The 13405-nt window shown below is 43.1% G+C and overlaps 1 protein-coding gene across 4 annotated transcripts in view; it reads left to right on the top strand.

Moving 5' to 3' along the window:
• Positions 1-13405, top strand: part of TEDC1 (tubulin epsilon and delta complex 1) — a 62925-nt gene that overhangs the window by 31918 nt on the left and 17602 nt on the right. For all 4 annotated transcript variants that reach the window (XM_085511158.1, XM_085511159.1, XM_015869484.3 and 1 more), the window contains one exon: positions 10118-10204. In XM_085511158.1, coding sequence (XP_085367284.1) covers positions 10118-10204 — 87 coding nt within the window. The remainder of the gene's footprint in view (positions 1-10117; positions 10205-13405) is intronic.

The raw sequence follows: 13405 nt of genomic DNA, 5'->3' as shown, positions 1-13405 counted from the left end.
ATAGCACTGTCAGTCAGAGCCAACGCCTTCTTTTCATGTTAAATTACTTAATGTTTTGAGGTATTGTTCCAGCCACTCAAGACATTTCATATGCATGGAAGTCAAACTGGTGAGAATTAACATCGAGGCTGACATTAACATTGCAGGGAAGAGCAGATCTTACTTCGAATTATTTTGATGGTGGTTGGTTGAGTGAGAATGGGAGGTGATGAGGTTGGATTTGATAGGCAGATCGCCTGCAGACTTGGACAAAATACAGTTCTGTGCTGCTATACACTGAGCTGGGTCAGGAGGACCTTTGGGAGAGCATCAGTGGGGCTTCCTGCCCCCAGCCCATACCTCCTGCCCTGGCCTCAGGTGCAACTTTTTCTGCTGGTGAAATATGCAACTTACCAGTGTAAGCTGCAGGGTGGGGGAGGAGCTGGCTTTGAATCCCTATGGCGTATGTTGGTTGAAAGATTTACTTTCTAGATACCTCTTGCTCAGTGGTCCTTGTGTGCGAGGACTGCCTGATCACCTTCAGAGTCTACAGTGCTTACTGTTTGTTGTTCCTTTTCTTAGAGAAAGCTCTGTTGGCTTGAATTTTGATATCTTGAAAGTTAAAGGAATTGGAAAAAAACCTGTTGTATTTTATTTCTTCTGGCTATGTACATGCAAATCTCACCTTGCAATTACCGGAGCTGCAGCGGATAGTGTCTTACAAATGGTCTGACTTGGTTCTTGTCATGTATTTCCCATAGAGTTAGGAGAGAGGCTACTGAGAAAATAATTTAATGTACAATCAAAACCTCTCTGTGATTCAGGTATTATTTTTTCTTCTCACATTTCCTTGCGAGGAAAGAATAAGTGCTAAGAGAGCAAAGAAACTCAGTGACAGCATGTGCTGCCCACCTCATGCTGCATGGAAAGAACAAAGAATTTTATTCTTGCCTTATTCTAATGACTCACTGTACGGAAGGAGGTGGGTAGGTTGCTGTGTTATTTTCCCCCTGAAAATCCGTAGCCAACTGGCGTTCAGTTCATTTGCTGACATTTAATACATAAAACATGGTTTGCTATTGTAGTTACTAAACCCTGCTGGAAAAGGTAGATAGGTATTTGTTTGCAGAAATGAGTCAGAGTAGATGCAACCCCTGTCATACATGTAAAATTGGCAAAAATTGGAGGTCAAGTAGCTTCAAAGCTGCTTTTATACAGTATCTACGTGTAGTTGGGTTCCTGAGCCTCTATAAGAAAGCAAAGGGCACTCCAGCCAGCAAAGCACCGCAGAGGCAAAGGCAATCCATTTTTGCAAGATAATGTATACTGGTATTTCCAAGGCAGATTTTAGTCCATTTTAGAAGGGAATGAAAATTTTGGAAAGAAAATTTAAATATGGATGTTGCGTGTGGTCTCTTTCCCTTCCAGGCTGCCCCTATTGTGCTGCTGATGGGGGCTTTGCCACCTCCAGAAGTGGGACTTGGCTTCCAGCTCCTGTCTGTAATGTGGGCCAGGAGCATCCTCAGTCAAGATGAAGCTGGTGGTCTGTGTGGAAGTTTGGGACTGCTAATAGGAGAGAGGATGGATGTGTACCAGTGGGAGAGTTAATTTAGGGAGGATGGAGAGGCTAGAAACATATGGAGTGACTCTTTCTCATGCTGTAGAAAGAGAGAAACCTGCAGGAGCTAATCTTTGCTTTATATCTCAAAGAAGAAGTGTGATCAAACCAGTCCTTTCTGTTTCTCTTTCCTGCAGCTGTCTGCAGTGTTGGTGTCTGTCTGCTCCTTTGATGCCTGCTGCTCTGGCTGGTGTGGTCCCGCCTGCTCTGGGACAGACACTTCCCACCTCTGCAGCCCTGTCAGATCCTGGTGGTGGTTCCCTTTCAAAGCATTGTCAAGTATCCCATCCCAGAAGGAGACAGAGATGTGTAATTAAAGAGCTTTCAGGATGGTAGACGGGAAAGGAGAATGTTTCTCTGGGTATTGCTAAAGGAAAATCCTTCTATCCATGTAGTTGTCAGTTAGAGGCAGCTTAGAAGGCTGGATAAGGGAGTGAGAAATAGTTTGGACCACTCAAATTGGTGTCTGGCTGACATCAGTGCTTTAGGACCAGTACTGTTCAATGTCTTATGAACGACCAGAGTGACGAGGTGGAAGGTGCCAGTGGTGGGTACAAGGTGAGAGTTGCGGCCAGGTGGAGGGGGAGAAATTGCCATGAGGATGGGGTAAACTCTTTAGCTGGATCCTGGAGAAGACAGATACATGACTGGAGATGTTCAGAGCTTGTTGGGCAGAGCCCTGAGCACCTTGTAGGGGTGAGAGAACTGTTTCCCACTGATGTGGTTGTGCCTGCTAGCATGGGACTTTCTTTGCTGCTTTGAATCATTCAGTTGTTGAGCTTTGTACCCAGTTGCACTTTCCCAGTGTCCCTTCTCGGGGAGGACGCTTTATTTTTTTATTACTCCAGACAGTTTTAGTGCTGATATATTTCTTTAGGTATTTTTTAAGCAAGGTGGCCTCTGGCTACAATTAGTGTCCCGTTGGAAGAACTGGAAGCATTATATAGCAACACTAAAGCAAATCATTCTACCTCATGGCATTATTACCTTGATCTGAAAATTTCCCCAGGCTGCTATTTGTCACTAATATTGCCTTCTGCTAAACTTATCCGTACCAAAAAAAAGAAGTTAATAGAGCTGCAGTTCTGGAGTTGCCATCCCCATTTTTTTGGATGAGTTATTACTTAGTATATTTTATTGACCAAGCACGTAGAGTTCTTTGGTCCTTGAAAAACGATGCAGTGGTTCATCACGGACTCCATAAATTGCGGGACGGTGCAGCAGCAATATCTTAGTCTCCTCTGCCATAGGAGAAGAAGGTGTCTTGGAAACACTGTGCTGAAGTAGGAATTGAATGGTGTGACTTGGCCACACTGCCTACTCTGTCATGGTGTCTCTTACGCTTCCTTGGAAGGAGGCCTTAGGTTCAGAGTTGCTTGCTTGCTGTCGTTCTTTGGTGATGGATTTTGGAATGGTCTCATTGGTCCAGCCCAGAGGATCTTAACTGAGATACTGGGCCCTGAAGGAACAAATCAAATCTCAGGAAACAAAATGTTAAGGTGAGGCACTTTAAAACTTGTAACTCATTTCTTGAATTGTGCCTTCAAGCTAACAGTAGCCACTAGAGAGAGCAGAGCGACTTTGTAATATGCTTATGGAGTCATTGCTGTTGTTTTCGTCAAGAACAGAAAGCATTTACCAGTTCCTGACACAAAAAGGACTATGAGGGTTGATCTTGAAGTGCCCCAGAGCTATGACAGTGGCGTTATGATCCGTGGCTGGATCTGTTACCTTGTGCACTGAGCTGGCAGTACTCATCCACATCCAGATGAGCTCAGCCTTAGGGCTGTACTGAAGACTGTAGAAATGGCTGATACTGCCCCTTTTTCTCATTGTCATGAACCCCGGTTGGCCCAGATAGGTAAATGCCTGGTCAGCCAGGGACTCTGGCATCTTAATGCCAAGAGGCTGCTTTATTTTCTCCTGATTCAATCTAAACTACCACTGCATCAAAAGATACTTAACCCACTTGGAAAGCCAAGCAAGGTAGAGCTATGGCAGTCTGCATGCCAATGGTAATTAGAGAAGCAAACTGCACTTCAGTTCATGTACTGCAGTGGCTGTTACTGGAAAGCTGAACTAAAATCTGATTGCTTTGTTTCGTTCAAGTAGCTGAAGAAGTTACAGAATCAGCTGTTACAAGCAGATTCAGATTTGTGCTTCTTCTTAAACAAGTTTGTCACTTAATATAGACGACTGTATTAAGAGAGGAGCAAGAGAAATGAGTTGACGTAGGGGAGATGAGCAGACTTTAAATTAGTAGTTTCTCCAGTCAATAATGCATATATTAAGATGTGTGAAAAATACCTGCGTGCGTGGTGGCTGTGATGGCTTGTCAGAGAAGGCTGAGAGAAACTGTATTCATAAGCTTATGCTAATCCACATATGGAATAATTTTTTTCATTCGCCGTTAAACTAGCATGGACATCCTGCCATAATTCTGTGTGCTGCTGGGTCTGCAGCGGTGAAAGCCATTCTTCTTTAAGTTTCTTCTCCTGTCTTTGGTTGAGAGCTAAATGATATAGGATGTTTCTCTTTGTTAGTGTTTAGAGGCTGGGTTTATGTTGCTGTGGATGCTCTCTGAGTTGGTTCTCATCACGACATGCATCTGGTAAGGCCCTGGGAGTGCCCATACAGCAGGAATGGGGGAATCCTGCTTTCCAGGCTCATCGAGCCCTGGGTTCAGCACTACATGCTCCTTGTGGGTAAGTAGGCACATTGGCAGGTGCTTGTGGGAAGGTCAGAACCAGGAAGGCTATTCCTTCAAGACCATCAGCTGTATTCTTGCAGGGAGCACATGGGGAGAGAACAGGAAGCTTGAGAGGTTTACCTGGCCATTAGGATCTGAAGCCTGTGGTGGCTGAGAATAGATGATCTTGTATGGATACCCAGCAGGAGGGTATAGCATTGATGGTGTTCAACTCGTGCTGCATGCTCTTTCTTTTGGAGAGAAGATACGAAAGCTCAAGGGAAGGCAAAAAGCCAATCGCTTGGCTTAGTGGGTGTTTGGCACTATGAGCTGGTTTATAAAAAGCATTTTTTCAGCTTTATGCAGGGATAGTGTTTTTATCAACTTGCTGCCAAATGCAGGGTAAGGATCTCGAGGAAGGACACAGTAAATAGGTAGAATAAACTAGTGGTAAAGGTGGATGGGATAACAAAGTGGGGAGGGCAAAACCTAAAGGAACTCTGTTGCTAGAGTTAGTAGTAGTTACTAACAAAGAAAGCAGTGTGCTAACATTCAGTGTGGAAGCATAATACAGAAAGGGGATTACTGGAAGTGTAACATTCAGTTCTGATTTAAATAAGTTTAAAAAGTGTTTGAGAGATGACTTGTTTCTATTTCAGCAGGTGTTTTTGTGGTCTATTAATATACAGGAAAATGGGCAAGTGTACAGGAGGGGGAAAAAAGGAAAAGCTGAATATGGATGATGCTTTGTTCTATGTACAGAAGCAGTCTAAATAAAATCAGTTGAGTAATGGTCTTTCTTTGATATCAGCTTTGTGGGGTACTGGATAGCAGCACAATATGAACAGCTGCCAGGCAGTGCTGCAATGTAATTTCATGTCCTGTGAAATCCTCTGGCTGAGATTTCTTAATGTGAATTGTGATTTTTTTTTTTTTTGTATCCACTGAAATGTGCTTCAACTGAGCTTACATTCAGCAAAGGGCACTTATTACTGCCTGAAAATTTGGCTCCTCTGGTTTGCAAAGTTACTTGCCCGAAATCAACAGTAGTTTTGGGGAAGAAAATGCCCACCTTTTCTGTTCTCATCCATCTTGAACTTGGCTGCTGAAGTGTAAAACTTGCCTTGTAATCCATTTTTTTCCTGGTATTTTTGCCCTGCTTCAATATATGCCATATCCTCAGGGAGAAAATGCAAAGTGGTCCATTCATTGACCTGCTCCCTGTAAATGAATGTCATTGTTAGCACAGCCCAGCTCATTGCCTATTGATGTGAAAGCTGTAGTACAATTTTTATGTGCCAAATGCCTCACTTTGTTTGCTTTAAATCCCATTTTCTTTCAGTTTCATTTTAAACAGATGTTTTCTAAATCCCTCCACAAATAGCAATTACGGTTTATAATGATGATCTTTGTCACTTAAGTTTTTAACTAGTGGTTTGATTCCCTTCTCTCAGTGATGTAAAACGGAGCTAACTCTACTGAAGTTCAGGCTGTGCTGGTATAGAACCGGTGTTGGTGAGTGGAAAAGTCAGGTATTTTTGGAGTTTTTTGCACATTTCCAAGCATCTGGAATTAACACTCTCAACCTAAAGCTGCTCTATTTTAAATTGTAAGTATTATTTTCAGAAGATCCACATCTTGTTTGCTCTTAGTACAGTAGGGAGCATATGCAGAAGTATCTGCTTTTGAAGCTCTGTCCCTGTTATCCCTGTTAACATTGTGGTCAGGGACCCTATGGGGTCCATAGCTGCCAGTGGAAGAAGCTCTCATCTGCCCTGTCATCCATCCACCTTGTGTTATAGCTGGGTTGTGGTGTTTCTCCCGCTCTGTCTCAGTCCTCAGCAATAATTCTCTGCCTGTGAACTGACTTGAGTCGATCTTTATTTACCCTGCGGCTAGAGGCTGCTTATTGGTCTGTTGGATTTTGCTCCTTAGCTCCTGTACTTCACAGTACTGCAGTGTGACTTTCTGGTTTTCAGGTCCATTTATTTTAGTTTCAGCCTTCAAGGGGTATATTGGAATGCTTTAAAGGAGCTTAGCTTCTGAAGAAATCACAACATGGAGTTGAATTTTGGACCCTTGAGTGTGTCCACCCATGATGTTATTTTCTACCAGCCTGAGATAGGTAGGATATATGGATTTTCTCTGCTTTTTGGTGAGGAGCTTCCACAACTTTGCCCTGGTGATGTGCAATTCAGGGAGTGTGCACCATCTGAAACCCAACAGCCCATGCTTTTTATTTCATTTGGTGTTTGGATAGGTTCTGTAGGCCTTAGTCCCACTTATGGCTTACCTTTGGCGATGTGAAGTGTCCACCTTTGCCATGAGTGTTTATCCCTTTCTTTGCATTCTTGAGAAGGAACTTCCCTGCTTTCCTGCAGTTCTCAGGTATATCAGAAGTAGTACTGAAAGTTCCAAGATTTGAGTTGAATAAAACCAAATCCATTCTAAATGAGCCCAAAGCTGAATCAGTCTTTTGATATCACTCTCCATATAAGCTTTCATACTGTGCTTCCAAAGCATGTTCCAGCTCTTGTCCTGGGCCTCGAGTCACACCTCAGAGATGCTGGCAGTGGTCTGGAGCCCAATGCAAGTCTCTCGTCTCCAGTCAGGCATGAATAGGCAGTGAATGAGCAGCATTTTATCTCTGAGCCAAGAAACAGAATGTATTGCTGAAAGCTCGTTACTTTGGTGTGTGTGTGTGTGTGTGTCTAACAATGGGATGTTTTTTGGAATATTTAGGCAGAGCAATTTTTGATTAAAAATTCTTCTTGTAGTGGTGTGCAGGATGAATTACAGTCTGTGGGCACTGCAGATTAAATGCCTGTTGTGGGGAGCTCTTTGGAGCTGGGCCCATGAAAAGGATGCATTATGCTGCAAATTATTAAATATTGATTTCTGTAACGGTCTGCGGGCATCAATGAATTCAGCAATATGCTCGTAAATAGAATGAAAAAAGATTAATACCTCGGCAGAAAGATAATTACAGATATGTTTAAATGATGACTGTGGAGCAGGGTAGATACGTGGGTGCGTACTGCCATGGAGGACTTCAGCCCATTGTTGGGCACCCAGAGCCACCCAGAAGATGCTGCCACCTCGGATGTTTGCAGCTTAAGTTCCCCAAGTTTCTGGAGGTCCTTGGGCTGGGCTGCACGCTGGGTGTTTGCTTACAAAAGAATGTTTGTATGCAGCTTGCTTTCTCCTGCAGTGCTGGGAGCTTTCCTGGCAGCATGCTCCCTTCCATCCCAGCTTAGTACAGTTTAGCCTCTCAAGGAAAGCTGTTGCTTGTACTACGTTTGTGCCAGTGAGAGCTTCTATACAATGGCATAGAGAAGTTGCTACCGCAGTGTTTGCTCTCAGCATTCAGTGTGGAATTACTTCTCCACAGATATTTGCAATTTGAATTTGTCATTACCTTTTCACTCTGTGTAAGTATGTTAGAGCAATGACTTCTTCCAGAAGAAAGGAAATGGATTCCGTGTCTTAATTTTGCTTGGAGGAAAGGCAATTTTCATACACTATCCCTAAGCATCGTTTTGACAACCGCATGCGGCACACTTTTGACTCACTGCTTCCCTTTGTTCAAGAGACAAAATTAGTGCTCTTCTGCAGATGTTAGTCTTTAAATTTCATTAGGAGGGATGGCAACATCTGGGCCCTCAGGCCAATAAAAGCAAGGAGACAGCTTTAGCTGCAGCGCACGGACTTGTCTTGCATTTTGAGATGGATACAGAGCAGCAGGGGTGGAACTGCTCATCAGTGCATCTCCAGGCGAGCTGTTATTGGTGCTGAGAAAATGCATACTGTTGACCTCAAATTTGCAAAATGCATGATTTTGATAAGGAATGATAAGGGCTCACGAGAAGCTTTGGTGATGGTTAGAGCTGGGGAAGGAGTGTGACTGGTTCATTTGCTCAGTGTGGTATGTGAGAGAAAGGCTGGGTCATGTGGAGTCTGTCCTTCTGGTTAAACTAACGGCATGCAGGTATACTGTTCATTAGAGCTCCCACCCTGAATATTGCTTGCTTTTGTATTGTTTGCTAAGGTACTTTGAGGATATTTGTGCAGTGTTAGCTTTTGTTGTGTTTTGCTTTATTCTCTGTGCCTCAGTGACAGCTGAGACTTCTGAGACCCGCCTGAAGGATGGCAGAGGATATTGCCCAGTGAGGTTGTGGATGCCCCCTCCCTGGAAGCATTGGAGGCCAGGCTGGATGGGGCTGTGAGCAACCTGGTCTAGAGGGAGGTGTCCTTACCTAGAGCAGGGCGTTGGAACTTGATGTTCTTAAAGGTCCCTTCCAACTCAAACCATTCTATGATTCTCTGATTCTATGATTGACATCCAGGAGCAGCGTGTAGTCCCAGAGGAAGGTACTGAAATGTTGGATATCACAGGCTACCGACCACTGTCACAGAGTGTTCCAGCTGGGCTGAAAACTGCCCTGTAGGATAAGCAGGGCAGCTGGATCCTGTACAGATTCATGGCCTGGTATTTCTGATTGTAGCATCTTAGTGAGGATGTGACAGTCAGATGGATGCTTTCCAGTTGGAGAGTGGCATCACTAATGGCACAGCTTGGAAAACAAACACGCAGAAATCCTGGACGCCCATAGAATCTGAGACTGCTCAGAAAGCTGTGATTGCTTCTAAGGTCTGTTAGCTCCAACTGGTTGTTGCAGAATCACATCATTTTAGGTCTAGTGGAAAAGCAAAGATGCATATGACTTTCTTTTTTTCCCAAAGTTTTTTTATTTTTTCTCTAAGTCTTAGAATGAGAAATTCCCTATTGCAGCCCTCACTCCTCTAGCTGTCACAAGGCATTCTTGGATGGCAATCACATGCAGCTCATGGCCGCATTACAAAACTAGTTCAAAATCAGGTAACGTTGGCTGTTGCCTGAATGTTTAATCAACTTTTTACCTAAGTTTTATTGCCAGCATGAGATCCCATGAGTTAAGCTGTTTGTGCTACAGATACACCTCCATGCAGAGAAAAGGAGACCGTTCTTCCACCTTCTGTGTAAGCAGCTGATCCTGGAACTGGCAGAATCAGTAATGCCAAGTGTCAGCTGTGCAAACAAATGTGTAGCAATTGTATTTTGGATCAGCAGGTTTTTTTTAGAGCAAACTGCTCATAATTTCCAGCAGTTATTTTTGGGAGTGCATTCCCTTCCCTAATTTCTTTACCTTCAAGTTGTATCTGCAGAGTAAAATTGCCAAGCCAAGTGATGCTTTACGGTTACTTCAATTACATGACATATGGACGGTAATTAATAGTAATTAACCCCAACAAAGCTGGCAGATTAGTTGTCTGTAGGAAGCAGGTATAGCTGTTACTGATTTCATCCTGTTTGAGACATCATAGAGGTACATGTGTCTTTTCAAAACCTTGCTGTCGGTGTCAGGTTGGTGTTACTATTGCATATGAGGAGTTCTGCTAAAGGACTAACTGTATAAATTTTAGCTGGGACAAGGCTGTACATGGCCTGATTAAGCCTTGCAGATTTGGTAAGTATGAGTGAATAGAAGAACAGAATACTGTTAGGCAGAGGAAAAAATGTTGCTGGAGAAACAGCTGATATTGGTAGTCAAGAAGCACAGAAGACTTGAAGATGGGCGTGCATCTAGATCTTAGTGTATCACCATTTGTGTTCACATTGTATTTCCACAGCTGGTTTTACAGTAGTCCTGTACAATGACACAGTGTTGTCCCACGCATCGTTAACTCCTCATGGAGTTCTGTTTTTGTAATGCATACCCAGTGCACGTTTCATTTAGTTCACAAATGAGTGCTGTTACCTGATTTTCTTTCCTTTGTTTCCTTTCTTGCAGCTGTTACAGCATCTGGAGTTGGAAACCATGCAGCTAGAAGCCTTTCTGGAGTGGAAGCAACTGGAAGCGGTTTACTGGCAGTGGATGGTAATTAAAGTAATTTTAAAGGATGCAGCTTTCTTAACTCTAAGCGATAGCTGACCACTTACAGAGCCTCCTTTCCACAAAAATGCTGTGAGACATCTGTTAAACAGCACTTGAGAGAAGGAAAAAAGGGTTTGGTAAAGAGAGGAATGCGTTCTTAGTTCTTCTTCATCCCTCAGTTTTCTTCAGTAAGGCTGTGAGTCTTACCAGCTAAGCTGAGGAATTGCAGGGCAGAGTAGAAGAGCTCCATAAAGTTAATACAAATGAAAATGCTTGATCTTCATCTCTTTAATGTTTTTAAACATAGCAGTCATACATTTTGTTAAAATTAAATGGGTTTTCAGAAGAGGGACTCTAAGCTTTATTGCAGACTTGAGAGCAACTAAATTTGCAAGCAGCTGATACTGAAAACAACTTCATTTTTTTCCCAGCCAAATAGTGTGTTGAAATTGGCAATTTCCCCTTGAACTGTGTTGAATGATCATAAGAAAATCAATAAGCCTTTCTGTGTGCGTCTTCGGATTTCTCAAGTGAGTGTAAACGGCAGCATCCATCTCACTTCTCTCTACAACTTCTGTCCATTTACAGTTGCTGAGAATAATTCTTCAGAGCACTTCATTAGCTCTATGAGTTTACAAAATTTTGGGAATCAGTGAGCTGACTATTAATTGCCCACATGCGTCGTTCTACGCTAAAAACCAGGCAGAGGAGTGTAAAATTACCTCACCTGTCTTGAAGAATACTCGCAGTGCAGAGCCATTTGAATTGCCATCAGTTATGTGATGGCTTTTGATTTACTCCTCTACCATCTTATAATTGGGAAGCTCCAGCTCTAGGATAAACCTGTCTCCGAAGTCCTGCTGGCAAAATGTAAGGGCAAGTGCTATGGCATTTTGGTGTAGCCACCTCAACCACATTACGGTGTGGGTAGTACTGGTTAGTGCTTGTATGCTTTCTAGAGTTCAATCCTAAATAAATACTTGCAAAAAAACCCCAGCCAGCACGTCTTTATTTAATAAGAGCTGAATGTGGCAGTGTCTTTGTTCAGCAGGATGATGATGGTTTTCCCATGTACTGCAGGTTGTATGAGGATGAGATGTTCTTTGAAGATATAGAAGTTTCCTCTTTCCATTTTTACCCATATTTTCTCTTGTTGATCTGATGGTTAGAATGATTCTCGCGGAATTACTGCCCTCCTGGTGGTTGCAGGGAGTTTTAGTAACATATTCCTGATGAAGCTTCCCTGTGTTGATTACTGAATGCTCTTATACTGATGGGCACGGCTACTCTGCAGCCTTCCATCTTTGAGTGTCTGCTGTCAAGAGGATTTTCTTCCATCCTGTCTTAGTTCTGGGTTGTCAGATGATTTTAACATTATTATTTAAAACAAGCCAGACAACAAAAAGCCCACAACTTTTCAGAGTTGACGAAGCAAACGTTTCTGCTAAATATAGGTGCTAACCAGTTTTATAGAGTTTGTTGTTAATGATGCTTCCTTACTAACTGGAATAGGTTGTTTTTAGTTGTAGAAAAGGCAACTTGTGATGCTTATGGGGATGTGCCGCTCTGACTCCATGAAGGCAGCGGGGGCTTCATTATTGCCCCATGGTTGTATGGGAGCACTCAGCTGCTGCTCTTGCTGCTGGGCTGTGCTGCAACACCCAGACTGGCAAGGGTGAGGATGCTGGCTCTGAGATGAGGCATTTACAACAAAGCAGAGCAGTGGTCTTAGGCCACACAACAGGAGTAGCTGCAGTCATTTTGCTCTAAAATGTTCTCGTTTAATGAAATTCAAATTTAAAAGGAAAAAAAACAAAACAAAAAAAGCTTAGTGTTACTGCTGTGCAGACCGTTAGGCTGTCAGTGATTGGTGACATCTTGCAGAGCTGCTGCTGGCTCAGAAAGGAGGGTTTTCAGGGTGTCTTGTGCCATTCTTGGCTCTCTTGCAAGTTTTTTTCCTCATATCAGCCTAAAAACCTCTTGCTATGAAGAAAGCCAAAGTTTTATACCTACCTGCATAGAAAAAAGACAGCGAGAGAGAAAAATTATTCCCATCCTGTCTGTAGCAACCTTCTATTAAAGTGAAGGCTGTTAGCATGTCACTTCTTTCCCAGTCCCTGTTTCTAGGCCAAACAAAATTGGCTCTTATAATGCCTCCTTGTAGACCATTCCTTCAACTTCTGATGGCTGTTGCTGCTCCAGTATGGGATTTTCTATCCCATTTGTCTGTGTTTAACTTCAGGTGCCTCACCCGTACATCAGCGTTACGGTCAGCTCTCTTCTATCACAGAGACTTGTGTTTATGCTTTCTAAGCTGGTGCTTGCATTTATCAGGGTGACATTGGTGACGGGTGATTTTACGGCATCTCTACCAGCAGTGCTGCTGCTGAGACAGTAATTACACCTATGTTTTTGCCTTGCCCACACGTTGGCCATGCTGCTTGACTGCTGAATGTGCTCTTGCTGTTTTCAGATTGCTTCTCCAGTTTTGAAAGGTAATTTTGAATGCTACTCATGTCCTTGAAGGAGATTATGATCTCTCCAGTTTGATGTTTTCTTGATAACAAAATGGCAATAAATATTTAATACCTTGAGTGAAGAGGGCTGGATCTCTTAGTTTATCCTGTTTTGGCATGAAGACTGTTTCTTTGTAATTTATGCACTGAATTGTACAGGTACGTATGTTTCAAGGACTCTGATCTTATTCGTTTTTTTTTGAGTATCAAATAATGATTGCTATTTCTGAAGGCAGCTGCACAAATCATTGGATAGCCAGTGGAATGGTCAGTGCCAAACAGAACTGACGGAGATGGTCAGCCTGCAGCAGGGATCTCATGGAGTTCCTTGGCCTGGAGAGCTGGATGTGGGCACAGATAGGGTGTGTGTCCCACAGCCGATGGGCAGTGTAAGCACAGCTCTTGTCCTGGTCATCACTTTGTCACAGTCAGCCATGCAAGCAGAATTGAAGGGGAAAGGTCTTACATAGTGCTTCTGCAGTATTGATTATCATTGTCCCAGAGTGTGACTTTATGCTTTAGTAATAGCAGTGGGGAGCAGCTCACAGCATGCAGTGCTTTCTGAAATGAGCTAAGGTAGCAGTGTAAGTCTTCCATTAACTTATATTAGAGTGAACCAAAGAGGTTCTCTTAAAATAGCTGTGGAATTGCAGAACTGTACCCTGTGACAGCAGCAGTACATTCCTAG

The sequence above is a fragment of the Coturnix japonica genome, chromosome 11 (assembly GCF_054131305.1).
Source record: "Coturnix japonica strain WE chromosome 11, WE-NBRP24, whole genome shotgun sequence".
NCBI classification, from domain to species: domain Eukaryota; kingdom Metazoa; phylum Chordata; class Aves; order Galliformes; family Phasianidae; genus Coturnix; species Coturnix japonica.
Note: the sequence above shows the minus strand (reverse complement) of the source record. Positions and strands in the feature narration are given on the sequence as shown.